We start from the raw sequence: 27,623 nt of genomic DNA, 5'->3' as shown, positions 1-27,623 counted from the left end.
AGTCACTCTCTTTTACTCTTAAACAATCTGAAATTGCACAATTAAGAAAAAAAACCTCATCTGCCAACTCTAGTGATCTTGCAGGAGATGGTAAATATGATCTCCCTCTTTGGCAATCACTCGTAGCCAAGTAAGATTGTCTTCCATGAACACGGTCTTAACAGTGAGTCTGTAGGTGACTGACTGTGGAGGCCAGTTCTGGATCCACATGTCCTTCCACAGTGGGGACATAGGTTTCCAGGCAGGAGTTGATCAAGGTGAGGGTTTGCCAAACGTGCCTTCTTCTTAGCACGTTTCTGCACTCACAGAGCTCAGGTGATGCTTGATTTCAGCATCAATGTCAGCCCTTGTGGAAAGATAGCTGCCCAGGTAGGAGAAGTGATTGACATTTTCCAAAAGTTACACCATTGAGTTGGATTTGTGGTGCTGGGGGCTTGTTTTGTGCTTGCTGTTGCAGTACTTTGGTATTTTGGATGTTGAATGATAGGCCAAGCTTTTCGAAAACTTCTGTGAAACTATTTAGGATGGTTTTGGAGGTCATCCTGTGAGTGTGCACACACTACGTTGTCATCAGCATATTGAGGTTATGGTAACCTTACTCTTTGCTTTCAGCCTACTCAAGTTAAAGAACTTTCCATCTGTTTGATATATGATTTCTACCCCGGTGGGGAGTTTCCCTTCAACAATGTGTAGGATCATGGCAATGAAAATAATAAATGGGGTTGGGGGGATAACACATCCCTGTTTAACACCTGATCCCACTGTGAATGAATGGTTCACTTTGAGAGCCATTGTTATCTGCAATTGTTGCTGGCATATTATCATGAAGGAGCTGAAAGATGTTCACAATTTTTTCTGGGCAGCTGATTTTCAGAAGGACTGTCCTCAGAGCATTATGATTTATGGTGCCGAAGGCCTTAGTCAGGTCAATAAATGCCATATAGAGGGGTTGGGTTTGCTCTCTGCATTTTTCTTGAAGCTGTCGAGCAGTGAAAGTCATGTCTGCTGTCCCCCTAGAACAGTGTTTCTCAACCAGTATGCCTCCAGATGTTTTGGGACTACAACTCCCATCATTCCTGACCACTGGTCTTGCTAGCTAGGGATGATGGGAGTTGTAGTCCCAAAACATCTGGTGGCACAATGGTTGAGAAACACTGCCCTAGAAGGTCGAAAACCATTTTGGGATTCAGGAAGGCCGTTAACACACTATAAGGAAAAGGACTGAGCCACAGGTTTCCTCATCCCTAGGCTAAGAAAAGCTACAAATTGGGAATTATCTGAGACAAATAGCTCTTGATCTGCAATATGGGGATGATAATAGTAAAGGCTACCTTTACGGGATTGATGTAAGAATTCCAATAAGATAATGTATTTGAAATATTCAACGTTCTACAGAACTCTAATATGCATGCTGAGTATTATTTTCCCTTACTTCAGTAATAGACTACAACTAAAAATAGAATGAAAAAACATGCAATATGTCTCCTGTATATCAATCAACTGAAGCTTTAGCTGATTCACTGATTATTGTTTTCAGGCCTCATTACACAATGTTGTTTTTCGATTAATATTTTGTGCTGGAGGAATAGGTTTATGACACAACCCCTGAACTTAGAGCGGTTAAGTGCCAATCTGGAGGGGGAACGTCAGCATTTGGCAGTAACAAAAATATTTCTGCTGAGATCACACACTCTCAGTAACAAAACGGAGCCAGCTTTGGCCTGTTACTAATTTCCTTTTTGGTTACTTACATAAGTCATTGCTGGAATAAAAGGGGAAAGTAGCCCTCAGGGAGCAAAGATGAAAAGTAAGAGAGGAGGCAAAGGGAAGAGCCAGCAAAAGGCTTTTGAACATGTGATGCTTGAGCATAATGTGATCTGAGTTGCTAAGAATTTTGCCCATGATTTTGTAGTACGTGGCAATGCTTATTTGTAATACGGCATTTTACATTAGTGACAAATGCTGACGCTAACCCTCAAGAATCAACGGAAGTGGTGAACAACCAAATTGCCATTCTGTCTCCAAGCAGTGAGGATACAGAATGGGTCGAGGAAGAATACACGAAAAGCCTGCTGAAACTGGCCAAAGGCCCACCTCGCTGTTCTCACAATGGCCAAGCTGATGCTCTCCCCACTTGTGATCCCCAGGAATGAACACCGTTGGCTTTATCCTCCATGAATTTGTCTAATCCTCTTTTAAGTCACCCAGGTTGGTGGCCGTCACTATCTTTTGTGGGAGCAAATGCCAGAATTTATGTAACGTGCAAAGTTCTTCTTTCATGGAATGGCCCTGGATTCTCATATTATGAGGCAGAAAAACCTCTGCCTACCTACATTCTCTACAGCATGAATAATTTCATCCATCTCTTGTCATGCCATTGCTTACTCATCTTTCCTCCTATGGAGTGGCTCCATCCCATTGGTCATTTCAATTGCCCTTTTCAGAAACTTCCCCAGCTCTAAGATATCCTTTTTGAGGTGTAGCAACCAGAATTGTTCAGAGTACTCCAAGCGCAGTTGTGCTAGAGATTTGTACGAAGGCATTGTGACAGAAGCAGTTTTGTTTTCAATCCACAACACGGAATTAGCCATTTTCACAACTGCCACATAACTGGGTCAACATTTTCACCAAGCTGTTCACCACAACACCCAAATCACAGTCCTGGTTAGTCGCCGCTAAGTCACGTTGAGGCTGTATAAACATTACCATTTACTCCATAAACATTGCTCCAGTGCGCTCCTGATCACACAAATGTTAGCCACAAACCATCTGCACCCTGTAGCTTCTTGGGGAGGACAGTCTGGTTAGATGTGGTTTCCCACAAACCAGCTCCCATCCAAATTGAAAATGGAAGCCACATTCACTTTGCTCTTATGTGGAGGTGTGTACATTTTGGACATCCATTGCGCATGCACAGCTAGGGGCTTCATTTAACAGGAGTTTGGAGGGTTGCAGGCAGAGGGAAACAAATCAGGTAATCGGACAAGGTGTGCTGACCCCTGCCCTAAAACATCTTACTGCTTGGGGAAGCGAGGAGCCCTGTCAAAAGAAGTAATTCGTTTTCCACTCGACAAGCATGAAATCGCGATGCATCCATTCTAAGCAAGAGCATTTAGCCGAGAGTCCAGCATGGATGACTGGACTTGGGCAAAACTGGCCATAGCACACTAGCAGACATGGCTGGCTGCACTATTTGCAAGTAAGTTCGTTCACACTCAGCACATGGCTCTGGAATCTTTCCCTCAGCCCTCTCAGTATATAAATCAAGCAGCAGGGAAGTTTGGAAACATGACGAATATTTTGGCTGGAGTGCCTCCTGCTTTAAAGACCCAGAGAAGAAAAAAGGAGGGTGGAGGACGGGGGCCCAATACAAAACTCACCAAGCTCTGAGTGGAAAAGGCGGCTGAAATTTAATGTTCTTGGAAGCTGGCCCTGGGCTGTTCAGACGGGGGAAGGCCAGGGACTCCCCAGTGGGGGCATTGCTCCCTCTCTCTGAAATAGCAAAGAGAGAAGCGTTGTTGGAATCAGTTGACCGCATTGTTCAACCATTTTGTGGAGGATTCCAAGTAGGAATGAAAGCCACAAAACAAAACAAATCATAGTTGTGTGCTTGGAAAAGAAGGCGACAGAATGGTGATTTCATGCTGGATTGCAGCCCTGAATGGAATACCATGCTGGGCCAAGCAAGGGGAGCAAGCTGGCTCTAGCTTTTGTGGAGATCTTATTGCCTGCAGCAGCAGAAGCTAGCTTGGTGTCCTATACATGTTGTTGAACTACGGCTTATATAACCTCTCACCATCTGCTATGCTTGCTGGAGCAAGACATAGTCCAACAGCACCTAGAGGGCAACCTCTACCGCATGCCTAACACAATCTTCTTTTTGAGAAAAAAAGTTATTAAAAATAGTTATTTTTTTTAAAAAAAAATAGAAGTAATATCTTCTTTTCTGTGGTCTCCTTTGTCGCGCAGCCTTCCTCTAGGCCCCGGCCTGCTCTCTTGGAGCGCTAGCTGCCATGGCGTAGGCTCGGGTTGGGCCTGGGCTCAGCCACATGTCCTTGCCCTCCTGGCGCTCTCCTACCTCTCCTCAGCAGCAGCAGCGGTAGCAGCAGCGGTGCAGCAATGTCAGGGCTCCCCTCTCTTTTCTCCTTCCTCTTTTTCTCTCTTCCTTCTCCTTCTCTTCTCCTCCTTCTCCCTGCATCGGCTCTGGGGTTTTCCTGACCCCGGAACGCTGCTGGGCAGACAGCCAGGTGGCCGGTTGCTCTCGCTCCCGGCTCGATTTGGGTCACGGGATGGGTGGGTGTCAGCAGTTCCCCCAGTTGACACACTGGGCATCCCCGGTTCCCCTTTGGCAGTGGCAGCAGCAGTCTCAGCAGCCCGGAGCCAGCCTGGTAGCGCAGTTGGCTCTGGCTGGCTTCAGGAGCTGCTCGCTACGTTGGCGCCTGCCGTTTTGCCTCGCCGGAAGTCCTCATATGATGTGTCTTGTGCCGTTGAATTACGCAACTTTCCTTCCCTACTAATAAATCTGCAACACTTAAAATATAAATCCCGGGACATTAAATGAAAACTGGGGACATTCCGGGGACAGATTTTTTCCGGGGACAGATTTGTAAATCCGGGGAAACGGGGATGCCTGGTAACCATAATCTAGGTCCCTGGTCTATTGTTTTCCCACCCCTTGGAAGATGTGGCATCTAGCCAGGCGAATGGGGAGGAGGCTTCTCCCCTCCTGAAAGTGCACCACCTGCCAGTTGTTTCCATAGTGACATGCTGAACCCTTTACAAAAGTAAAAAAAAGGTGCTTGCAGGCCCAGCCAGGGCCATTAACTTAACAAAGAACCTGGTTCCACCAGTTCAGCAGTTCCTTCTACTGCAGACTAGTCTTTCAAGATACTAAAGCACAGGCTTTGGTTGAGACCCACATGTATTGTGCTATACATTCAATCCACCCCCACCCACCCCGCAATACAAGTTGGCATCCAATTGCAGGTTGGAGTTGAAAAATAGAGGGGAAGCTTTCGTTGCAACTTCCCACACTGATGGCCATGAGATAACCTGGATCCCCTTTAGTACTACTGTGTTTTGCACTGTGTGGAAATTGCAAGCGGGACAGGCTGCAACCATTTCAGTGCAGCAGTGGTGGGCAGGATGCTATAGAGAGGCATGGAAATGACCTTCCCTTTCTCCTATGCAGTAGCAGCTTACTCCCAGACTTTGCCATCATCATTTTTACGGTATTTTAATCTTTTGTAATTGTGAGTGTGTGTGTATGTGTGTCTTTGGCCAAAAAGCAGTATTAAAAATAAATGTCACCAAACCATGTTACTAAACTGCCTTTAAAGATGGACGGATTGCTTTGAAAGTGTTTTCACGGGGCTCTCCTGCCATGAAGCCTTCCTAACACCACCTTTTCCCTATTAGGGCTGAGGACCGAGGGATTAAAATTCACAAGCAACACCAGCATTTTATTCAAAACAAAGTTATTTCCATCTAAAACGGAGAACGACAGCTGAAGAGTTGTGGATGGAAAAGAAGAATCAGCTGGCAGTGCTGAATCCTTGCTAAGCCAGAGGAGAATTGGGAGGTGGGTGGTTTGCCCCCACTCCCAAGATATTCATACTTTTAAAATAGACACACACTAAATTCAAGGCAAGACATTTCAGGATTTGGTTCCAGCCACCATGTGTGTGTGCAGTTAATTGAAACCAGTAGGGTCCGGAACTGAAATGACTAAGACTAGAGACAGCCTACAATAGATTTTGTTGGTGTTGGTATTGCAGAGCCATTGTTGCCTGTGGTATAGGCACACAATTCTTTTGTCCTGCAACAATCCCTGGTCAAAAGGCAAAAAAAGGGAAACCACTTGCACACCTTGTGATGACTCAGCAAGTGTGGCGCAGATCACTACCAGCAGGAGGGTATGTCTACAGCCTTAGTGGTTTTTCTGCCACTCTTCATCCCCTTTTGAACAAAGCATGTTATGAACCCTGGAGACATCAACAAGATCACTATGGTATCAAAAATTAGATGTGGGTGCCTTAGGATGATTGAGAGAAGAGGAAAACTGTGTTGCATGATATCTCAACTTCAACTGCAAAGGCCGTGAGAGTCATTTTGTAGTTTGTTTTTGAAAGCTGAAATGAATATGAATAGGGGGCATTTTCTAAACTATTTGAGATGAAACCTGGATTTGGTTCCGAATGCACACTTTGCAGGGAATTGCTGCAGACAATATCCACTCTCTAATGGGTGTATTTGTACAGTAAGCGCATTTTCAAACAGATGCTCAACTTTACGTTTTCTAGTTGTACACTGTAAAAAAGGTCATGTATGAAAAAGCTTATCTCACACAATTCAGCCTGCTTACAGATTGTTCAGCGTCTTGCATTGCTTCAAAAACCCGGTTGGCGAAAGGGACAAAGAAATGTGCATATACATGATGGGAAGCTAAGCCTCTCTCAAACCATCTACTCTCTTCAAAACTATTGTCTGTTTCCGCTCCAACAAGCTGATGGGAATCTACTGGCATCCATGGAGGTAAGGAGTGGCTTTTCCAGGTTCTGAATTAGTAGCCAGCAAACTATTTTATTCTGACAGTTCTTGTACACTTCAGGGCAGATGGACGAAGAACAGCACAAGAACTTGATTTAAGTACGGCATTGTTTAGGAAATGTTTACTGGATACCATAGTCGCAAGCTTGTTTTGTTCCCATGTAATGGGTACCAGACATCCATAACTAACCCAGTGATGACTATATTTATTCACAAATAATTTTGTTGATCCCCCAACCTGAGGCGTAAAGCTTCAGCTATAAACATTAGTCTCTCCTATTGTGCAGAGAGCTTTGAGCTGGCATCAAAAAAGGTACATCAACTTGACTTAATTCATTAGTTGGCATGAGCCACCAGGCCAGCAGCTAAGCATTCATTTAGGGCTCAACTGCTGTTATTGCATTGTTATCCTGTGGTGTACAGAATGCCTGTTTCAAGCATTTGCTATTCATTAATCTAACCAGGCACCCGCTTCTGGTGTTATGCAATGGGTGAAGAAATTGCACCCACCCTGTTCTTTTCCTACCCAAGAGCTGAAATATCTGGTTATGTTATGTAACCGTCTATATTATTTCCTCTTGTGCTCCAACATGCAACAAGATTTTCCTTTTATTCATTTGACAGACCTCATGGTTCCTTCCCCTCGAAGCTGACTGACTTTGTATGAATTCTTCCAAACAGCAAGGGGTAGGTAGGAAAACAAAACAAAACAAAAATATTTAACAGCGATAGGGAAAAAAAGCATTAAAACTCCAGATGTTTTCCGAAGGAATCAGTGTAGTAATGAAACTGGAAGCTATTTGACTTATGGAGGACTACTGAAGAATTCACAAATGTATGCTCTCCTTCCCCTGCACCTACATCCACGTTTTTTGCTGGGGCCCACAGCAGAGAAACCTCTTTGAGATTTCCCATGCTCCCCTTCTTCCCATGCCTATTGTTGCATAGTACAGAGAGAATGAAGAATTTAAAAGGACACATTTCTGCAAAGGACCGCAATCTACGTAAGTATTGACACAGCATGAGGGGGTGGATGAGTAAGTGGCAAAGGGAGATGAGAATGCACATAGATAATTCTATTCCTGAAGTTCAGAGTGGATCCTTACGTAACCCAAAATGGCACCAACTGCACTGTATCAGCTGTAACTGTATCAGCAGATGTGGCGGTGGCACTGGGGAAATACAAAAATATTTAGGGAAAACCTTGAAAGTGAGAAGGAACCTGCAAAAGCAGCTCTTTGAGGACTGATAATGTTCCATGGCAATGTGATGCAGGCTGGCTGTTGGCAGGAGACGGGATAGAAAACCAGGTGAGAGGTGGTGGGACGGAGGAGTATATCAAAAGAAGGCTGACTGTAACACCAAACAGACTACACTACACACTACAACATTTTGCTGCAGGTTCCAGGCAGGCAACTCACCCTGCAATCCATAGGCCAACCACACATCAATTTGCTATGATCCTAATGATTGAATCTGATGACACAACCTTGATGGCAGAAAGTGAGGAGGAATTAAAGAACCTTTTAATGAGGGTGAAAGAGGAGAGCGCAAAATATGGTCTGAAGCTCAACATCAAAAAAACTAAGATCATGGCCACTGGTCCCATCACCTCCTGGCAAATAAAAGGGAAAGAAATGGAGGCAGTGAGCGATTTTACTTTCTTGGGTTCCATGATCACCGCAGATGGTGACAGTAGTCACGAAATTAAAGACGCCTGCTTCTTGGGAGAAAAGCAATGACAAACCTAGAAAGCATCTTAAAAAGCAGACACATCACCTTGACGACAAAGGTCCGTATAGTTAAAAGCTATGGTTTTCCCAGTACAGTAGTGATGTTTGGAAGTGAGAGCTGGACCATAAAGAAGGCTGATCGCCGAAGAATTGATGCTTTTGAATTATGGTGCTGGAGGAGACTTGAGAGTCCCATGGACTGCAAGAAGATCAAACCTATCCCTTTTGAAGGAAATCAGCCCCGAGTGCTCACTGAAAGGACAGATCCTGAAGCTGAGGCTCCAATACTTTGGCCACCTCATGAGAAGAGAAGACTCCCTGGAAAAGACCTTGATGTTGGGAAAGATGGAGGGCACAAGGAGAAGGGGACGACAGACGACGAGGTGCTTGGACAGTGTTCTCGAAGCCACTAACATGAGTTGACCAAACTGCGGGAGGCAGTGGAAGACAGGAGTGCCTGGCGTGCTATGGTCCATGGGGCCACGAAGAGTCGGACACGACTAAACAACAACAACGATTGAATCACCCACCACCAGGATCCCTCTACCTCCCACCCCTCCAGAGAAGTATCATCGGCATGAAAGGACAGCTGCCCATGCTCCAAGGAAGGGGTCCCTTCTAAGGGATTGTTTCTCTCTTCCTCCGAGTGAAACATTTCTTCCTTGAGATCCTTTCTTGGCCAGCCATTGTGGCCTCAAGGGAACAAAATTGTTCCCAGAGATCCAGGAGCTCAGTGCACCGAGGACACCCTCACAGCTTACAGGCAGGCAGTTGTTCATATGGCAGACAGTGCAAAACACTGGGGAAACTGTACACCCCTTGTTGGCTTTCCAAATCGGGTACTCCCTGCAAGAGAGGGCATGTGTTGCGGTAGGTCCCAGCAGACCAGGTCTAGGTGTTGGGCCAGGGCAATTGGAGCAGCCACAACACTCTATTGGTGGTCCATCTGATGGGGTGCAATTGGGCTGAGGGCTTGCCAATCAAAGAGTCAGATGGACAAGTATTTAAAGCGCTGCACTCAATATAGAGATCCTCCTCCGGTTGAATTGCATCGGAACACCCTCCCACCGCTCCCTAATTTTAGGGCTTTCGCTTGACCTTGCTATGCCGTCGTGCGTTGTCTGCCATTGTTGCAGGGGCACGGCAGGAATTTTCCCCACTTGGCTGATTGGCTGTTGCCATTTGGGTTTCGCCTGCTGCTTAGCAATTCGTCACAACTTGTAAGGTTGGCGAATAGGCTCTGGTTCACGCTGATAGGGTGGTATGATCCCTTACCACCCTATATATATTCAGGTATTCCTCTTAAAGGAATCCATTGGACCGATGGTTGGCATTCCCCCAAGCGGGGTTGCCCTAATCCAGTATTCTGGGCACATGTGGGGGAATCAGGGCCCAGCTGGCGTGCGTCAGTCGGGTAACCCCGTCCCAGGTGTGTACCTGGCTGTTGACTCATGGTGTGCCCTGGGTAGTCAGTGCTACCCTAGGTAGCTAGTCGAACCAGAGCCTATGCAACCACTCACTTGATTTGTAATCAATAAAGATGTGGCCTAAATTCTGCCAAAAACTAAGCCAAAATATGAGTCATGTCTGAATTTATTTCTAGGCCTGGGATAGAGGGTCTCCACACGCAAATGCGTAAGTTATTAGAAGCTGGGGTTTTGTTTAGATCAAGGAGAGGAGGGGCAGAGTAGCGCACCCTGGCCTCACACTGCTGTCAAATTCACTCCACGGTTTAATTCGCCTTGATGCTTCCCTGGCTGGGGTTCACTTCAGTTCACGGACTCCCATTGCTCAGCTATTCTAAATTTTTATTATGCCTGGCTAGTTCCCCCTGGCTACTATTGCAGTCAACGAAGTCAGTCTAGTATAGTACAATAATTGCTGGACTTGGGTGTGGGAAACCTGGGCTCAAATCTCCACATCATAGAATGGTTTTGACAAAGTCATTTTAACTAAACATGAAATGTCCTCACAAGGACAGAATAATCACCTACCTTCAGATATAGTGCCTTGAGCTCCTTAAGCAGAAGGGATAGCAGAAGGGATATAAGCAAGCGATAAATATATCTATTGCATAAAGGAGAACAGCATGCCAAATTTAAATAATCAAGGCTGTTATGTGGAAAGAAGTTAAGACAGGTGAAAAAGACCTCCCCTGAGATTCTCAAAAAACACACGTTTCAGGCAAGAGTTACAGGCTTCCATGGCAACACCATCTGAACTGCGGTGACCCAGGTGTGCCCCAGACAGTCTGCAAGCACAGAAGCCGTGCGTATGCTTTGGAAGCAGGTCTCGTCAGAAAACCCGACAACCAAACTCTGCTGCGGTGAACTGAACTGAATGGTTTTATGAGGGAAAGAAATCCCTGGAAAAAATGGACAGAACACCCCCGACAAATTAATTCCACATTACTGTTTAGCAGTATTAAATACTTTAAAGGATTGTAAAAAGTTCCATAATTTGGAAATAATGAAAACTCTGTTCTGTCTCATTGAAAGAACACCCGAAACTCAAGAAAAACCAACAGTGAGTCTAGAAGTATATGGTACTATCAAGGAAATAAGGTAGAAAGGAGCTTTAGACCCATCCCACCAGACGTTAATCCACCTAATTTCTTAACAAGAGCTAAATGAATGTATTCGAAACAGCACAGAAGCATTGACATGGAGTATCATGTGTCACCATGTTCTCAAGAATATGTTCATCTTACCTTAAATGCAGCTTCTCCTTGAATAAATAACAAAATATCATTATTTTGTTATAATATCAAAATATTATTTTTAAAAAAAGTTTCAACCTTTTTGCCTTCAGTAAGTTCAACTGATTGTATATTATACTGATTGTATAATAAGAAGGGGCAAAGATTGAGGATGACTTTTTATGTCACATATATATCTATTTTCAGTTTAATCCTCTGTGTGTGTGTCCATGTATTCAAATAAATAAATCCCATACCACGTATGGGAATGGAAATCCCAATCACATCTGGCAGACGTGAACTAGATTAATAGCACAATATGTTAGTTATTTAGTTAGATTCTCATCAGCTGCCGAGTGGAGGGTTCAGTCCTGCTGGGGAAGCAGACCAACCAGGATAACTGAACCCTTTACTCAGCAGCTGGGGAGAGGAAGGTTTAATACTGCTGGTGCTACTTTTGCCAGCGCATCCCCTATGGGGAACATGCTGCCAAAGCAAACCTACCCCTTTGGATCAGCTTTGACAGGTGGATGAGATCAGAAACCTATCAATAACCGGACATGATGTCAGGGACTGACACCAAAGACTTAGACCCCGGATCATGGTGGTGGGAGCAGTCTGGGAGGTGCTGGAATCGGGGTTTGAGTGATCAAGTGGGGCCCTTCCAGGACAGGGCTAGAGGTTGAGAGTTGCAGTGTGAGCACAAACTCAGAGAGGAGCCAGAAATTGCCGTTGCTACCCAGCAACATGACAGTCTCAGACCTGCTGGCTCTCCTCCCTCTCTGACACCCTCCTCCTCTTGGAGAGTCCTGCAAATTGCTGAGCAACAGCCCAGACAGGCCCAGAGGAGGAGCCCTCCCAATCGACACAGCCTTTGTCTGATTGGGAGAGATCCAGAGTGAGAGGCTAGAGGCGAAGGGCAGGGCCAGTGGTCGGTTTCAGCAACATCTCAAATTGAACGTATAACCCTGAGCAAAAATAAAAAAAATCCTTCAGTAGCACCTTAAAGACCAACTAAGTTTTTATTTTGGTATGAGCTTTCGTGTGCATGCCATAGCTGCCAAGTTATCCCTTTTTTAAAGGGATTTTCCCTTATGCTGAATAGGCTTCCTCGCGAGAAAAGGGAAAACTTGGCAGCTATGATGCATGCATACTTCTTCGCATAACCCTGAGTAACTCTGCTGTTGTTACTTTTTGTGAATAAAAGCTAATTGCATTCCCTGCCCTGTGGATGACCCACTTGCCTGATGGCTCCTTGACACATGATGTCAGATGACTGACAGGTGAGTGGGCCTGCCCAAGTGTCAAAAGTTAGCCCATGGGTGTGGTGGGGAGATAAAGATCTGGCCCACAGGGCCAAAAAGATTCTCCATTCCTTTCCTTAGCTAAAATCATCATCAGAACTCCTCCACTGGCAAATTGCACCCTATTGCTAATATTAGAACTTCCTGAAACTTATTGTTATCTTCACTGTCGTTGTCGTCAAAACGGTCCATGTTTTATGCTCATTTTAAAAGGTTCAATTTGTGTGCATGTATATCATGTATTTATTATTTTCTTACTGTGTTTGTCTTGGTGACACTACTTGTATTTGATCGTTTATTGTCAGCAGACCAAATAAACTGAACAACAACATGACCAAGAGGTGTTGGGTCAGGCAACTGTGGGATCTCAAAAACATTCCCAGTACTGCTTTGCAGTGATTTCCCTTGTTTTTAACAGGGAAGCCACAAATGTGATCAATGTCTTTATCTTCTGGAAATCATACAATTGATTTCAATGTCCTTAACACGCTTAACTGGCTATGGGATTTTGTGCCATCAGTAATCTGATGGGCCCAGAGATTTTTCCTTGTCATATATCTCGGGTTTATGATTTGAGAGATTAAAATGCCAGTCGCTGCTCATAGTCAATCACAGCGATATCTCCAAGAGCTCTTTTCAACAAATTCCCATTGTGAAAAGTTTGTGACAAGTCTGTTGAATTGTCACTTAGAATCCAGCATTCATATTTTCACTGATTTGACTCAGTCAGCATATTGCAACAAGGGTACAATACTCTGGTGCTGTTTGGGAACATTTTGGAGGGTGGGCTTTGGTTAATGAAAGCCCAACATTGCTTGGGGAGGAAATACCTGAAAGATTGCTGCTTCTCCTAGGGAAGAGGATTGCCCTGTTGAAAGGTACGTACTCTTAGCTGCTCCCAACTTTGTTGCCCCAGAAACTCAAAATGCTTGGGGCATCTTGCATAAGTGCTCCAAGATAATGCTTTTTAAAGTTTGCTTCAAGATTATGAAGGAAGCTAGAACAGACTTGAGAGTTTAGTACTTGTAACATTTTAGAAAATTAATCAGATGCTACATGCTTTTCTGCTATGCTGTTTAACATCCCAACCAACCAGTTATTGGCAATAGTACCGTATATTCCCATTTTGCCTCAACTCTTCTGAAAGCCAGCTTGTTACCACCAAATTTCAGTTGATCCAAGGTGTCACTCCATTTAGAGAAACCTGGCTCCACACTTGAGACTTGCTGCAATAGAAATGTGAATATGTAAAACGACAATGCACATGGTTGAAATTTTAAGTTATTTATTTCAGTAGGAAAATTCTATTTTTAAGTCCATACTTGTAGCCATGTTGAAACAGCCAATGCAAACACGCAATTCAAAACGCACGCACGCACACACGTATTAAAAATCAGGAGGAAAAATGACAAGGAAGAGTGAAACTGCACATCACTCATTGAGATCATAGTGCATTCAACCTCAATCAAAATGGTGCTTCAGGTCAACAGGGAAGAACATTCATTAAAAATGGCTTGCGTTTTGCATAACGTGGTCTTTGCATCTCTTTCTTTCTCCCCCTCCCATAAATTAACTCGTAGTAGGTTATGAGTAGCATAAGCAATAAATTAATTTGTAATTCAGGATTCCAGGAATAGTAGAGGTTATTGAATTTGGACATTGCTGAACAATCAGGACGGAAAATATATTTCTCCTTATTTCTCCATTGCACAAAAGAAATATTTTTGGTTTCTTGGTTGTTCAACAAGGCCAAGATTCAAGAACTATCCCAATATGGACAGTAGCTTCCTTCATCTACACACAACCTTTCACAATGAGTCTCTTATGATACTGCAATATCCATTTCTAGATGTGAACATTTACTTTTCACAACCTGCAGCTGTCAACCGCTTGCACTATCATATCTGAGGTTTAGACTTAAAAATATGTTCGGTTACAATTCACATGGGTGTGGGGGGAATATAACAGTTTCCTCAATATCTGAAGAAATAACAATTGTTTCATGAACATAGCCTTCAGATTTATTCATTAAGTTAGTTTTACTTAAGTTTAATTTTGTTTCTCAAAACCCCAGTATATCAAAGCTTAAAGACAAATGTGTTACGTTACTTACCAAGTTTTGCATAGGATTTTTTCCTGATGACTTCCATACATTGATATACTTTTTAAAAGGAAATGTGCTTTCTGTATGAGTGAGTTCAAATAATACAACAAACCAAATTGGGGGGGGGCATGTTCTGATTTCTTTATGAGTGCCATTTGGTGACTCTAAAAATCCAATGAAAATATTGAAATGCTTTAGAGATTATTTATATTTAGGTAACGAGAGTTCAGATGTGACCTGCTCTACCTTAAAACCTTAGGTTGCTAGTATGACAGAGACAATTCAAACACACAACATCATGAAATGCTCAGTTCATAAATGGGGTTGAACTAGCTTAAAAGTCCATATTTTGTGATATCCAGAGCTGCTCTTTTAATTGACTCAAGGGCTGGCTCACTCCAATGGAGGGTTGGGCCTGGCTTCCCTGAAGTGCCCAGCAGACCATAGGACCTTACCACCTAGCAAAAGTCTGAATTGTCATCCAAATCAGCTGTATACTATTGTTCAAAAAAATTGAGAATGGAATGAATCAAAGCCACCGGGTCCACTACTATACTAATACTGAACTTCAAAGCAAAAGGAAGGCAAGAACAACTGAGTTATTATACTGACTATTCAAGCTTCAATGAGGCTTACATGGGGCTCCTTCAAAAAACAAAACAAACCTAAATTTGCAAGAATGGGGTAATGCATAGGAATAGTGCTGGTTGGCTAGCCCAGTTGGTCTTCAAACAGGTAATTAAGGCACTGGCAAACATCTTATGCAGATATGTTGTGCCCATCATGCAACGATGGGCAGGAAATGGCATTCTGCTTTGAAGGGACATTTTGTATCTGCTTATCGTTTTAATTGCAGCTTTTAACCTTAGACACAAGCCATTTTTAATGGAAGAAAGGGAGCAAACAGCAAACTATTAAAAAAGGATAATTTTTCAGGGAAATGAAAACTGGCTATTTAGTACCAGTTTTAGTGTTTTTCATAGCGGCCAGCATACCAAGTGAGAAAAGTAGATCAGGATTAATAACACTTAGGAATGAAAGAATAATATGTACTAAACAATGAGAAAAAAGATGCAACTGGAAAGATCACCTCATGACTGAGCTTCATTTGAAAAAAGATATGTGTATCCCTGACTAATACACAGGGTTATAGGAATGTGTTTCAAAATTAGCAAGTAAACTATGAGTTTTGCTTCACAATATTCTTTACATCAGTCTTTATAACTGGTGGTGGTGTGTCTCTAATAGCAACATTCGCAACAGGCATTTACAGTTCAAGTGTAACCCGCAAACTATTTGTGCAAGCACTTTCAGGGTCATTTTTCTTACAGTCTCCATGTAGGAAAAAAAATCAAGATACAGGTACAGTGCTTGCATCAATTTCCCCACACATTTCCTCATGTACATTGACGTAATTTCCATGAAGGAAAAAGTCATGTGTGAAGTTGTCCTTTACTTGTGGTTTCATTACATGGAATTTTTTTGGCTGAAATATGCCAGGAAAGGAGTCTGATGACATTAAACAACTTACATCCTGCTGTCCAATTGCAAATGAGAAGGACAAGAACAGGACGGTAGAATGAGTGAAAAACTAAGTGAAACACCATGTGAAACAGCTGATCCCTAAAGTTTATTGCATGGGAAGTGAAGAAAATTTATATATTGGAACTTAAGCTTGATAAATTCAGTTAAGGAGTGCTATAGAGATTCTCCAATCAAGGTGTTGATCAGCAGTGTGAAAAACAGGCACAGTAGGAGGAAGGTATTCTGTATTTGTTGTATGTTTTCAACCTTAATACAGGTTTTTTTAAAAAGATTTTAACAGGAGAATTTTACTTTTTTGAATTAAACATTCCTTGTAGGAAATTTCAAAACATCTTATTAAACATCTTACCAAATTGTAAACTAAATTACTGTAGCACAATCAATTTCATTTTTACAAAGTGCTCACAAAAACCGGCACATAACTCAGAGAGTGTGAACTATAGTGTGAATCGTTTTGTTAAAATCAAAACATCACCGTGATACTAAGACTACTTGACTGGTTTTAGGTGGAATAATAAAAACATAGAAAAATATATATATTTAGCAACCAGTATCTGAGGTCATAGGAAAAACTTGAAGCATTTTCAATTTATCACTGTCAAATAAATTTGACAAAGAATTCCTGCTACTGTTAAAATTCACACAATGTAGCTTAACATTTTTAAAAGTTACTTGTGATAACAAGCAATTGAAATGCTTCATTCAGACACAGATTGGTTTAATATTTTTTGGATGGGAGCCTTGTTTTAAAAGCCATTTGTTTCAAAGTAAATAAATTTAATGGAATTCATAGCACTGCAGTGTGAAATTTTACATCACAGGATTTACCACAATACATTTTGAATCACACTGTAGTAATTAAAGAGTTATTTCTACTGATAGTATCTTTAAAAGACTATTCATTTACAAAAGAAACAATAAAAGAAATACTGTATTATAAATCAAGTCTCTTTTTTTACCTCAAAATTTTGGTGAACGGGGAGAAGGGGTGTAGCAACATGTGGCTATATGTAAAAAGATGTAAAAAGCTTATTTTTGGCAAATTGACCACCTCATAGAACTGGAATGGCTCAGTAGTTGTGCATAATCTTAAAACAATCTAAGTTCATGTAATGTATGAATCATGTTAGTTGAAACCTATGAAACTGTCACAACTCTCTCTGCTGATTCTCATAAACTAGAGAAAGCAGTTTCATTTTCAATCAAAGCTTTGATTGATATAAATGTATTATATTTGAAGCTGGATTAAAAGCATTGGCAAAAGGTATTCAGGACTGTTTGCCAGCTTTTACTACTGTCTTTCCTATCTTTTGAAACTTGCTGTATGGACATAATAAGAAAAGGCTGTCAACCCAGTTAGGTTTTGAGTCAATTTGTGGGATCGTTGTGTGTGTGCTGCAGTCGGAAAAACAATAATCTCCATTTAACGTAGATTTTGATGTGATGAACTGGTCTCATGAACACTACAAAAGGTTGTCTAGATTGTAGCTAACCATATCCTTAAAAGACTTCAAAACTAATTGAAGAGGGATGTACTGTGCTATAATTTGGACAGAATATTTAATTTTTTTTACAAAAACCCATTTAGTGTGCCAAAACCCTAATGAAGTACCACATGGGGAAATGTAATGTGAATTGGCCCTCTGTTTTTTTTTGCAAACCTGCATCATATAAACGGGTTTCCCAGTTGCATCTCTCTACTCATAAAAACATGAAGAACAAATAAGGTTAGCCTGCAATGTCTCTACACAATTGTTTTCTCTCTTTCTCTTAAAAAAATAAAAATTCCACAGGATTATCTTCCATAATACTAAGTACATACATTTATAATGTTGTGTTGCAGTTGTTTTTCGTTGTTGTTTTTTATTTTAAAAAAAGCTTATTCTGAAAAGAAACATGTAGTAATTTTAAAAAGGAAAGTTGTGCAAATTCTGTACAGTAATACTGCTGGCTATGAAGATGTCTCTCTCTCTCCTTTTTTTAATGAAACACCCAACATGGGCTTTTGTGGGAGACATGTAAACTAAGTGACACAGAAAAAGCAAGTGACATAACACCATTGCAAGGTCAGAACTGAACATTCATTCTTCATGGGGCAAATATTCAAAACCTGTTAATATTATTATGGGAAGAAAAAAGGAGCAGATTCAAACGTCAATCACTTAGAAATATGAACTTATATTTGCAGCTTCAGAGCAACTTTCATGTCGTTATTATTCTTTTCCTCTGCAGATAGCTGCCAGTCTCTGCCCTATCCTAACTAATTAGGGGCGAAGCTCTTTGGAAAATTTGGGCTCTAGAAGTATGAGTCGGCAAAATTCTACTCTGAAGCAGATAAAAATAAAAAGATTGTTACTCATCTGTGAATAAACTTAAGCATAGAGCTAACGCATGATAATCTGCAGAATGAATACAATCTTTTCTCTTATTAACTAGGACTGCAGTGCTAGTATATTCCTACTTGCCTTGTTTTCATTTGATTACCATCATCGGAAGGTTCTGAAGAAGCCTCAAAGCATTTCAGAAAAGAACCACATGCAAAAAAAAGAAGAGAAAAGAGAGAGACGCATCTTTGAAATGCAATAATTTTCCACAAATGTGGTCAAAAAGTGTAGTTATACATTTAATTTTCATGTAGGAAATAATCCACTCTTTTAATTTTTATTCTATCAATGCTTTCTCTCGTGTCAAGTTCTTACTTTTCTTGGTTATGCTGAGAATTGCATTTTGTGAGCTTTTGCTATGGAGATCTGATTTCTATATCTGATACAGAAGAGTTCAGTGTAACTCAGAATTCCAAACTACAAATACAGGCATTGTGCGTCTCAATCTGCAAGAAGAGATGTGAAGTAAGACTGTCACTTGCAAAATGTTATCAATGCAACAGAAGATGGGGCTTTAAACGGTAAATAGGCCCGTTGAAAAGCTTTCCAATGCATTGTTGGGGAAATAAAAGAGTGCCACCCATTTGAAAATACACTGAGGAATAAAGGCTCAGTTCTGACCTGATGATATTTCCCAGAGCTTGCTTTACAAAAATCCTGCAGACTATTTCTATCAGGAAATTTACAACCAAGAACTCTGAAAAAGGAGGGTGTGGTGTTTTAATATTCAGCTGTTGTGCCACTTGTCAGAAAGAAAACCCCCATATACAGTACGAGGTTCCACAAAGACAGTGCTTTGAGAAAAGAGAATAAACTTGCATATATTACATTTATCACATTCTAAGCATAAACAAATAAAACAGTGATGCCAATAATCCGAGCCCCCAAAGAACTGATATGGAGGGATACAAGTATAGTAACTGCACATTCTTCAAGAACACACAAGTTGTGTCCTTGCAAACCTGCCCATTAACACAACCCTTAAGCAATACGAGGTTTCCTTTTACAAAGAAACAAAGGTGGACTTTTAAATTCAAAGATAACAAAGTTAACACAAATGCGAATGAGCTACATCTGATTTAACTTAAGCACGGCACCGCCAGAGGTTTCTTTCTTTCTTTCTTTCTTTCTTTCTTTCTTTCTTTCTTTCTTTCTTTCTTTCACACACACACACACACACACACACACACACACACACACACACACACGAGAGTATTTGGTGTTTCATGTTGGGTTTCCTGTCATTCTTTAAGGCAGTGGTTTCCACAGGTTGATTCAGAAAATATTAAGCAGCAACATGGTCCATGGCAGTTCCTCTTGCATTTCCACCCCCTGAAATTCTTAGTGTTTTTTGATCAGTACTTCAGAGATCTGAAACTCTGTTTACCATCTTTGTTCTGGCACAGAAGTATAGCTGGGCATGCTTCTGCCAGAACCTCCATCCTCAAACTAGGAGACAGATAGACAGCATTCAAAAGTGTCATCTTCGTTCATGTTTTGGAGAAGTTTTTCACTCAAAAGTCATCAAGTTGGCAGGAACCTAAAACACATGCAATGGTTTTGTAAAGAAAATTAGATTTCTAGGTTATAGCTCAGCTCTAGTGCAAAAAGGAAACAATGGCTTCCTGCTAGGAATGAAGAAATCTGTCAATCCTGGTTTTGCTCAGTTTATCATCTTTTAAAATCTTAATTCAGTTTGTCACATTTTCACATCAGTTTGTGGTGTTTAGTTTTAAAAGCTCTCATGAAAATTCACCAGCATTTTAAGTGTGCATTTCTCCTTTTTCTGCTAATATAATTTTTGTAAATTATTTTCACTAATAGATGTCTTTTAATCTATATTTCCCCCAATATATATATTTAAAACACATTTTTGTTAGATAACTGCATCACAAAATTCAGAGAAGTACGAATTTCAAAGTCTATGTATTGTTTTGGGAAAAGCAAATTAGGTAGGTTTGCATTAAAATGTGAATCGGCCTCCATTCCTACTTCCTGATAAACCATAAAGTAGCTCATCTTTTTGGTATCATCTCTATGGGCCTGTGAGCTGGAGATTGCCCACTACTATACAAGTTGGCTTGCATGTGAGGAAAAATATAAACAAATCTCTATTTTGTTATAATAATAATAATAATAATAATAATAATAATAATAATAATTATTTATTATAAAGCAAAGCATGATTTCTAGAATCGCATGCTACAGAACGGAATCAGGGTTCAATGACACAATAGTTATACAATGGTGAGCTTTTAAAGATAAATCGTGGAGGGCATGAAGAGTGGGTAGGAAGGGAGTGTTCCACAGGGCATAAAATCAGAAAAAAAGTTGAATATAGCAATCTGACAATTATGAACGATATATATTTATATATCTATCCATTCCTATGAATTACTTCTTAATTTTCCTTGGAAAATGGTGATTCATTTAGAATCTTTAACTTTGTTTTCATAATCTTGCTCAAGGCCCTCAAAGCAGACATTATTTTTTATTTTTTGAAGGAAAAAAACCCTCCTCTAATGCAATCAATGGGAACCATTTATTTCATGGACTGTATGAGGAAATGTGACACATTGCCCTAATGCTGCACTTTTCATTGCTTGTGTATTTAAATGTGTCCCATGGGAAATAAATGCAGACCAGGAACTCATTTTTACATGCACTTAACATGCACTTATTGTTTTAAGCTGCTAATTAGAGATACATGAAGCTACCTATCTTCAGTAATGCCAGGAGCTATTAGAAGAGACCTTTATGTGAACTGAACAATGGTTATTCAGCGCAAGACTGAAGACTGACTTTTGTACAGAATTGTTTAATATTTAGCACTCATTGCTAGTTGCCAAAGCAGGCCATAATTCCCTCACCTGTTGTCTGTTGCTTTGGCAGGCAGCACTCAGATGCTTGAACCACAGCATTGCATTCATCCTGTTACCAGCTTGAAACTTGTATGAGTTCCCTAAATTACAAAAAGAGGAAGAACTTTCTATCATGAATAACAGACTTCAAGTTAAGCTCTTAAAAATGAATAAAAGAATACAAGAAATGGGAAATAGAAAAATGCATATTAATGTATAATCGTAATCTGAAAGATAGGTAAAGGTAAAGGGACCCCTGACCATTAGGTCCAGTCGTGACCGACTCTGGGGTTGTGCGCTCATCTCGCATTATTGGCCGAGGGAGCCGGCGTATAGCTTCCAGGTCATGTGGCCAGCATGACAAAGCCGCTTCTGGCAAACCAGAGCAGCACATGGAAACGCCGTTTACCTTCCCACTGTAGCGGTTCCTATTTATCTATTGGCATTTTGTCGTGCTTTCGAACTGCTAGGTTGGCAGGAGCTGGGACCGAGCAATGGGAGCTCACCCCGTCACAGGGATTCGAATCGCCGACCTTCTGATCAGCAAGCCCTAGGCTCAGTGGTTTAACCACAGCGCCACCTGGGTCCCTTAATCTGAAAGATACCACCTATTTAAAAAGAATCCCACCAAACATGGCCCTGAGTGGTGTATGGTACTTGAAAGGCAGGACATTTTTATTTAAATTGATATGAACACAAAAATGAAAATATCTACCTGCCAAGTAAGGAGTGCTGTAATCACTTCATGCAATAGAACCCTTGAAAATGTTAGATCTCTACTCAAAAGAGGAGGGAGAAGCTATCCACTGAGCAGTCAAGGCCCTCCTGAGGCTCAAATTCCTGGCATACAAACCAGGAGTTCTTGAGCTGATTAGGTAATTCCAGTCCAGTCTAGCTTTGCACATTCTGGATTCTGACAATACGGGGGTTGAGAGCTTGATGGGCAAAGCAGTAGCTGTTACATCTGCCCTGACTTGTCCTCCATGATGAAGAACTCAAACTCACAACCCCAGTTCTGTCCAAGGCTTTAAAAGTTTAAAGCATAAATCACATTGGTATACAAGGCAAGTTAAAGGTTGCAGGATTCAGCATTGAAACTACTAGTATGGAAGGCTCAAGAACTCTAGCTTTCAAATCACTTGCAGTCAGAATTTCTCCTGCTACTTCCCAAAAGCAAGGGGAACAGATTTTTGTTTTCGAATAAGGTAATTCCTTGAGACATTTTAATCTCGAGGAGATAAGAGAGCCATGAATCGTTTTAGTAACTGGAATTTAAATTCTTTTCAGCTACAGTGCTATCCTGAAGAAATACTTCATATAAAGTTTAACTTTAAAACTAGCAATGCCAACAGGCGCTGGAAAGCAGACTGGAAAAGTCACACAAATATTTGGGAACAGTTCTGAGCTAATTTATTAAATGTGGTTGTTTCTGCTTCTATGGTATTTTTACTGAATGGCTTAACTATCTGCAAGCCACCCTAAAATCCAATCTTGGACTGTAACGTTAGATACTACATTTTTAAATATGAAAAAAATCCCTCAAAACATTTCAAAGTGTCCAAATAGACAATAAAATATTTCTATAGTACACATTTTCTTTTGCTGACCAGTGTTTGTATGCATTTTATTCTCCTGAGGTTCATTTGCTTCCATAATTAGGGGCAAAAAGGCAATAATCCCATTGTCCCAAGATCACCCAGTATCCACAACCATACGAAGGATATTCAGTCACTGACCTTTCTCAGAATCTGTGAGCAGGAAGAGATCTGGATGTTCTGGGTCATCAGCCATCATGACCATCCATCCCACAACAGATACAGTCTTACTTGGTGTAGATTTGAACTGGAGGAAAGCGGGAAACAACCAACAAAACCACATTAATGGAAAGAGGAAAAAACAAACAACCCAGCAAGATATGCACTAAATGCTGCAACACAGAACAAAACAGCACTGGCTTTTTATGTCATCAATGCAAAATAGATGTTAAAAGCTGAACAGAGATGTTACATGTTACATTTAAAAAGTCTGCCACTCCAATCCAAACATAATGTGGAATTCTGACTTTACACAAGTGAAAAACAGATGGCAGAAAGGATGCCATAATTGGGAATAGGAATTGGCTTTTCAGTTGGGGAAGATCAGTTGAAGACTTCTTTCTTACAATGTTCTGCTTCAAATAAAAGTTATTGGCCATTTGAAATCAGAGACGAACAGGATTCAATTTAAGAAAATCAGTTTGTGTACACATTTTAGGATAAGTGTGACTTTAGTACCCATGCTTTAGAGATCTGAAAAATTTAAATGCCAAGGAAATGTACCATTGCATAATCATCAGACTGGAGATTATCACAAGAGCTGCTTTACTTTGTTTAATAGCTACAGTATACATTGTGCATGGTATGCAATTTTTGTATACTAAGACAGATCCAGCTGAACTCAGAAGGCTGCTTCCAGAGCATTTCAAGTTGGAAGATTTGCAGAGTTTGGAATTGTTTTTCAAGACTGCTGTTGAGCTGAGTTGGCAGCAGAAAATCAAGATGGAGAGGCTAAGAGAGGGAACTAAGGGAGAAAAGTAGGCAGAGCAGCAACTATCCAGACAGCAGTAATGGTTAACCAAAAAGCAGCAGGGGAAACGTTTGCAGTTGTAGAACACACAGCATTCCCAGTGAAAGGAGGGAAGAAAAAATGTTCATCTTGCTGGGGGGGGGGGGTAAAGTACTGTCCTGGAAAAAGCAAGGTAGCTAAACTATTATCTCTAGCAGTGAATAAAGAGCAGGAAAGGGTAGTTAAGATAATGCATGCTGCGCATTAAAATATCTATAATATCTGTTTGATTCTATCTATCCCTCTGGATGAAGATCACATATATCAATGGGAGATGTAGTACAATGCAATGCATACATGTTTTCTTTCTGTCGCCTTCAAGGACTTTGCGGCATAGTAGAAAAGCTGAGTTCCAGACAGCGCTGCCCAGTATTTTGTCCAAGATGCTACCTGCAAAAGCAAAGAGTCATCAGATTAATACCTTTAAGAGACTAAGGCAGTTTCATTTTCATTTTATTTCTTCAGATTTTTTCGCCCAGGCCCATTTAAAAGAGGACTTGAGCAGGACAATACTTTCAAAAGAAAGACATTTGAAGAAATAAAACAAAATACAACACTATCTTATAGATTGAAATGATGTTCTAGTTTTCAGCCTAGATCACTAAAAAAATGGGTCTGGCATTTGTTTCAGAAACAAATGCTTCATATAAATCGATCACTTCCAAACTGTGCTGCAGTGAGTCTCCCCAAGGGCAAATCAGCATAGCAAGACAGACCCCTTGGGAAGCAACCCACATTTTGCAGTAATCCACATTTCTTAGTCTAGGAATGAGAAAACTATGAGAAAACAGGGAGAGCAATATGATGTGGGTCAAACACACAAAGAAGAGAACTTCCTTTCTAAAAGCCGGGTTTCCACACTAATGCCTGGCAGAAGCACCACGATTTATGGAGGGAAACACAAGCCACCATGCTTATCTTCAGCAAGTCCCCCCAGCAAGTTCCTTTTTATCTTTACTGTCATGTTATAACCCATACAATGTAGTTCTAATCAAGTAAAACAGCAAAATGTACTTATGTGTTTCCTTACAAAATTGTTACTGTATATTCCTATGTATAAGACTGCTTTTTAACCCAGGAAAACTTCTCAAAAGTCGGGGGTCATCTTATACACCGGGTCATATTTCTTATACGGCGAGTATATCCCAAACTCTATATTTTAACTGGAAAAGTTGGTGGTCGTCTTATACGCCCAGTCGTCTTATATGCTGGAATATATGGCACTTAATTTGAGAAACACAGATGCAACCAAATACTGACCTCCCAAATTAAACAAGATAGCACCACCATGTTAGTAAAAAAAAGGTAAAGGTATGCAAGATTCATTAAGCAAAAAAAAAACAAACAAAAACAAACATTCATTATAACCTATTCATTATCTAAGTTTAGAGCAAGTATAAATATAAATGTTTTGGTGATTTCAAAGGTTGTCACAGTAGTCTCCATGGCAACATGTTACAATCTGTTTGAAATACCATGTTTCTCCTAAAATAAGACACGTCTTATATTTATTTTTCCTCTAAAAAAATACATCGCGGCTTATTTTCGGGGGATGTCTTATTTTTTTATTAAGCATGGTACAGCATTGTTAAGTATGGTACGGGGCTTTCTTGAGCCGCCTGCTGAGCCTGCTGCTGGGTCCCAGGGCTTCATGCGGCACGGCTGAGGCTGCTGCTGGCTCCTGCCGGCTTCTGCAGCTTCGTGCGCCGCCCGCTGCTGGGTCCTGGGGCTTCACGCAGCGCGGTGCGGCTGAGGCTGCTGCCGGCTGCTGCCGGCTCCTGCGGCTTAGTGCGCCGCCCGCTGAGCCCGCTGCTGGGTCCCTGGGCTTCACGCGGTGTGGCGTGGCGCGGCTGCTGCCGGCTCCTGCCGAGTCCTGCGGCTTCGCGCGCTGCACCGCACCGCATGAAGCCCAGGGACCCGGCAGCGGGTGGCGCGCGAAGCCGCAGGAGCCAGCAGCAGCAGCCTCAGCCGCGCGAAGCCCCAGGACCCGCTGCTGGGTTCCTGGGCTTCACGCAGTGCGGCGCGGCTGCTGCCGGCTCCTGCGGCTTCGCGCGCCGCCCGCTGCCGGGGCTCGGCGCGCGCTGCTGCGTTTGCCGGCTCCCGCTGGGTCGGGTAGGTACCGGTACCCCCCAACACGTCTTATTTTTGGGGGATGTCTTACATTTTTTTGCCTTTAAAAGATCGTGCCATGGCTTATTTTAGAGGCACGTCTTATTTTAGGAGAAACACGGTACTAAGGATTTTTCCTTTGCATCTCTATTTAAAATGACTGAAACAGTTACACAGTGGTACCCCTACTTATGAACCTGATCCGTTTCGGGGTGCCGTTCGCACCCCAAAAAGTCTGTAAGTAGAGTGCCACTACTGCACATGCATGAAGCGCGATAGATCGCTTCTGCGCGTGCACCTGCGACAATATACTTCCGGGTTTGCTGCGTTCGCAAACCGAAAATCCGCATCATGAAGCGAAGGCAACCAGAGGTATGACTGTACAGTGGTACTTCGCAAGACGAATGCCTCGCGCAACTAAAAACTCGCAAGACGAAAGAGTTTTGCGTTGCGCGAGGGACTCACAAGACGAAAGAGTTTTGCGTTGCGCGAGGGACTCGCAATTCGACAAAGTTTTCTATGGCTGCCGCTTCGTCTTGCAAAGCGCGGCCATAAAATGTAATGCGGGAAGGCGGCAAAGGAAGATCAGCTGTCAGCACAGGAAGCTGACAGCTGATCTTCCTTTGCCTTTTTCCAGCAGTACAGCTGGTTTCCCGGGGCTTGCCAAGCAGGCGGCGACAAGCCCTCTCAAGCAGCGCCCGGAGCCGAAGCGCAGTGGGCGCTGCTTGCTTGTCATCGCCTGCCTTGGCAAGCCCCGGCAAGCAGCGCTCGCCGCGCTTCGGCACCGGGACACGGAGCCAAAACGCGGCGGTGCCGGGGCTGCCACCGCCTGTCTTCCCCGAGCCAAGGGGAAGACAAGAGGCGGCAGCCCCACTTTCTCCCGCTCGCCTCGGCGGCACTGAAGCAACCGATGCCGGCCCGGCCTGAGGGTGAGCGCAGTGCGCGGGGGGCAAGCAGGAGAAAGCGCGTGCCGGCTGCAGCGCTGAGGGGGCCGATCCGGGCTGGCCGTAGGGCAAGCGCCGCACGCTTTCTCTTGCTCGCCCCACGCGCTGCGCTCGCCCTCGGGCCGACCCGGGATCGGCCGCCTCAGTGCCACTGCTGTTGAGTCTTCCCCGAGCCAAGGGGAAGACAGGAGGCGGCAGCCCCGGCAAGCAGTGCTACGTTTCGGCTCCGTCCCCCGGAGCCGAAGTGCGCCGGTGCCGGGGCTGCCGCTGCCTGTCTTCCCCGAGCCAAGCGAGCAAGCACTGCCACCGCCAGTCCCCCGGAGCCCATAGGAACCCATTAATTAAATTTCAATGTGTTCCTATGGGAAACGGTGCTTCGCAAGACGAATTTTTATTTGACCGATGGAACAAATTAAATTCGTCTTGCGAGGCACCACTGTATTTATTATTATTTTTTTTATTATTGCCAGCTTTGGCATTAATGAGAGCTGATTCAATAAATGCAGAGATGTTGTTCTCCATGGTAGAGGCTTCTCCTAGGACCTGTAACATGCAACAACTGGACATGATGGAGTGGGGGGCGGTCCCTAGGGTGGTAGTAACTACTACTACAGGGGTTGGCATCCCTCAGCCTAATATCAAAAGCTCTCCCCTCTGCATGTGAACAGCTCAGGAGTCCTGCAAGAGGAATCCTCCCTGTTAAGGCAGGGAGAAAGAGAAAGAGCAGGCTTCCTCAACCTCGGCCCTCCAGATGTTTTGGCCTACAACTCCCATGATCCCTAGCTAGC

At 42.4% G+C, this 27,623-nt stretch overlaps 1 protein-coding gene across 2 annotated transcripts in view; it reads right to left on the bottom strand.

The window, feature by feature from the left end:
• Positions 1–16,201: 16,201 nt before the first annotated feature.
• The window catches only part of RALGPS2 (Ral GEF with PH domain and SH3 binding motif 2), a 91,521-nt gene continuing 80,099 nt past the window's right edge, over positions 16,202–27,623 (bottom strand). For both annotated transcript variants that reach the window (XM_035121306.2, XM_035121307.2), the window contains 4 exons: positions 24,080–24,172; positions 22,915–23,020; positions 21,188–21,279; positions 16,202–19,857 (listed from right to left, as the gene is read on the bottom strand). In XM_035121306.2, coding sequence (XP_034977197.1) covers positions 19,828–19,857; positions 21,188–21,279; positions 22,915–23,020; positions 24,080–24,172 — 321 coding nt within the window. In that variant the 3' untranslated portion in view covers positions 16,202–19,827. The remainder of the gene's footprint in view (positions 19,858–21,187; positions 21,280–22,914; positions 23,021–24,079; positions 24,173–27,623) is intronic.

This window comes from Zootoca vivipara, chromosome 7 (genome assembly GCF_963506605.1).
Source record: "Zootoca vivipara chromosome 7, rZooViv1.1, whole genome shotgun sequence".
NCBI lineage: Eukaryota > Metazoa > Chordata > Lepidosauria > Squamata > Lacertidae > Zootoca > Zootoca vivipara.
This window is presented reverse-complemented; position numbering and strand designations above follow the sequence as displayed.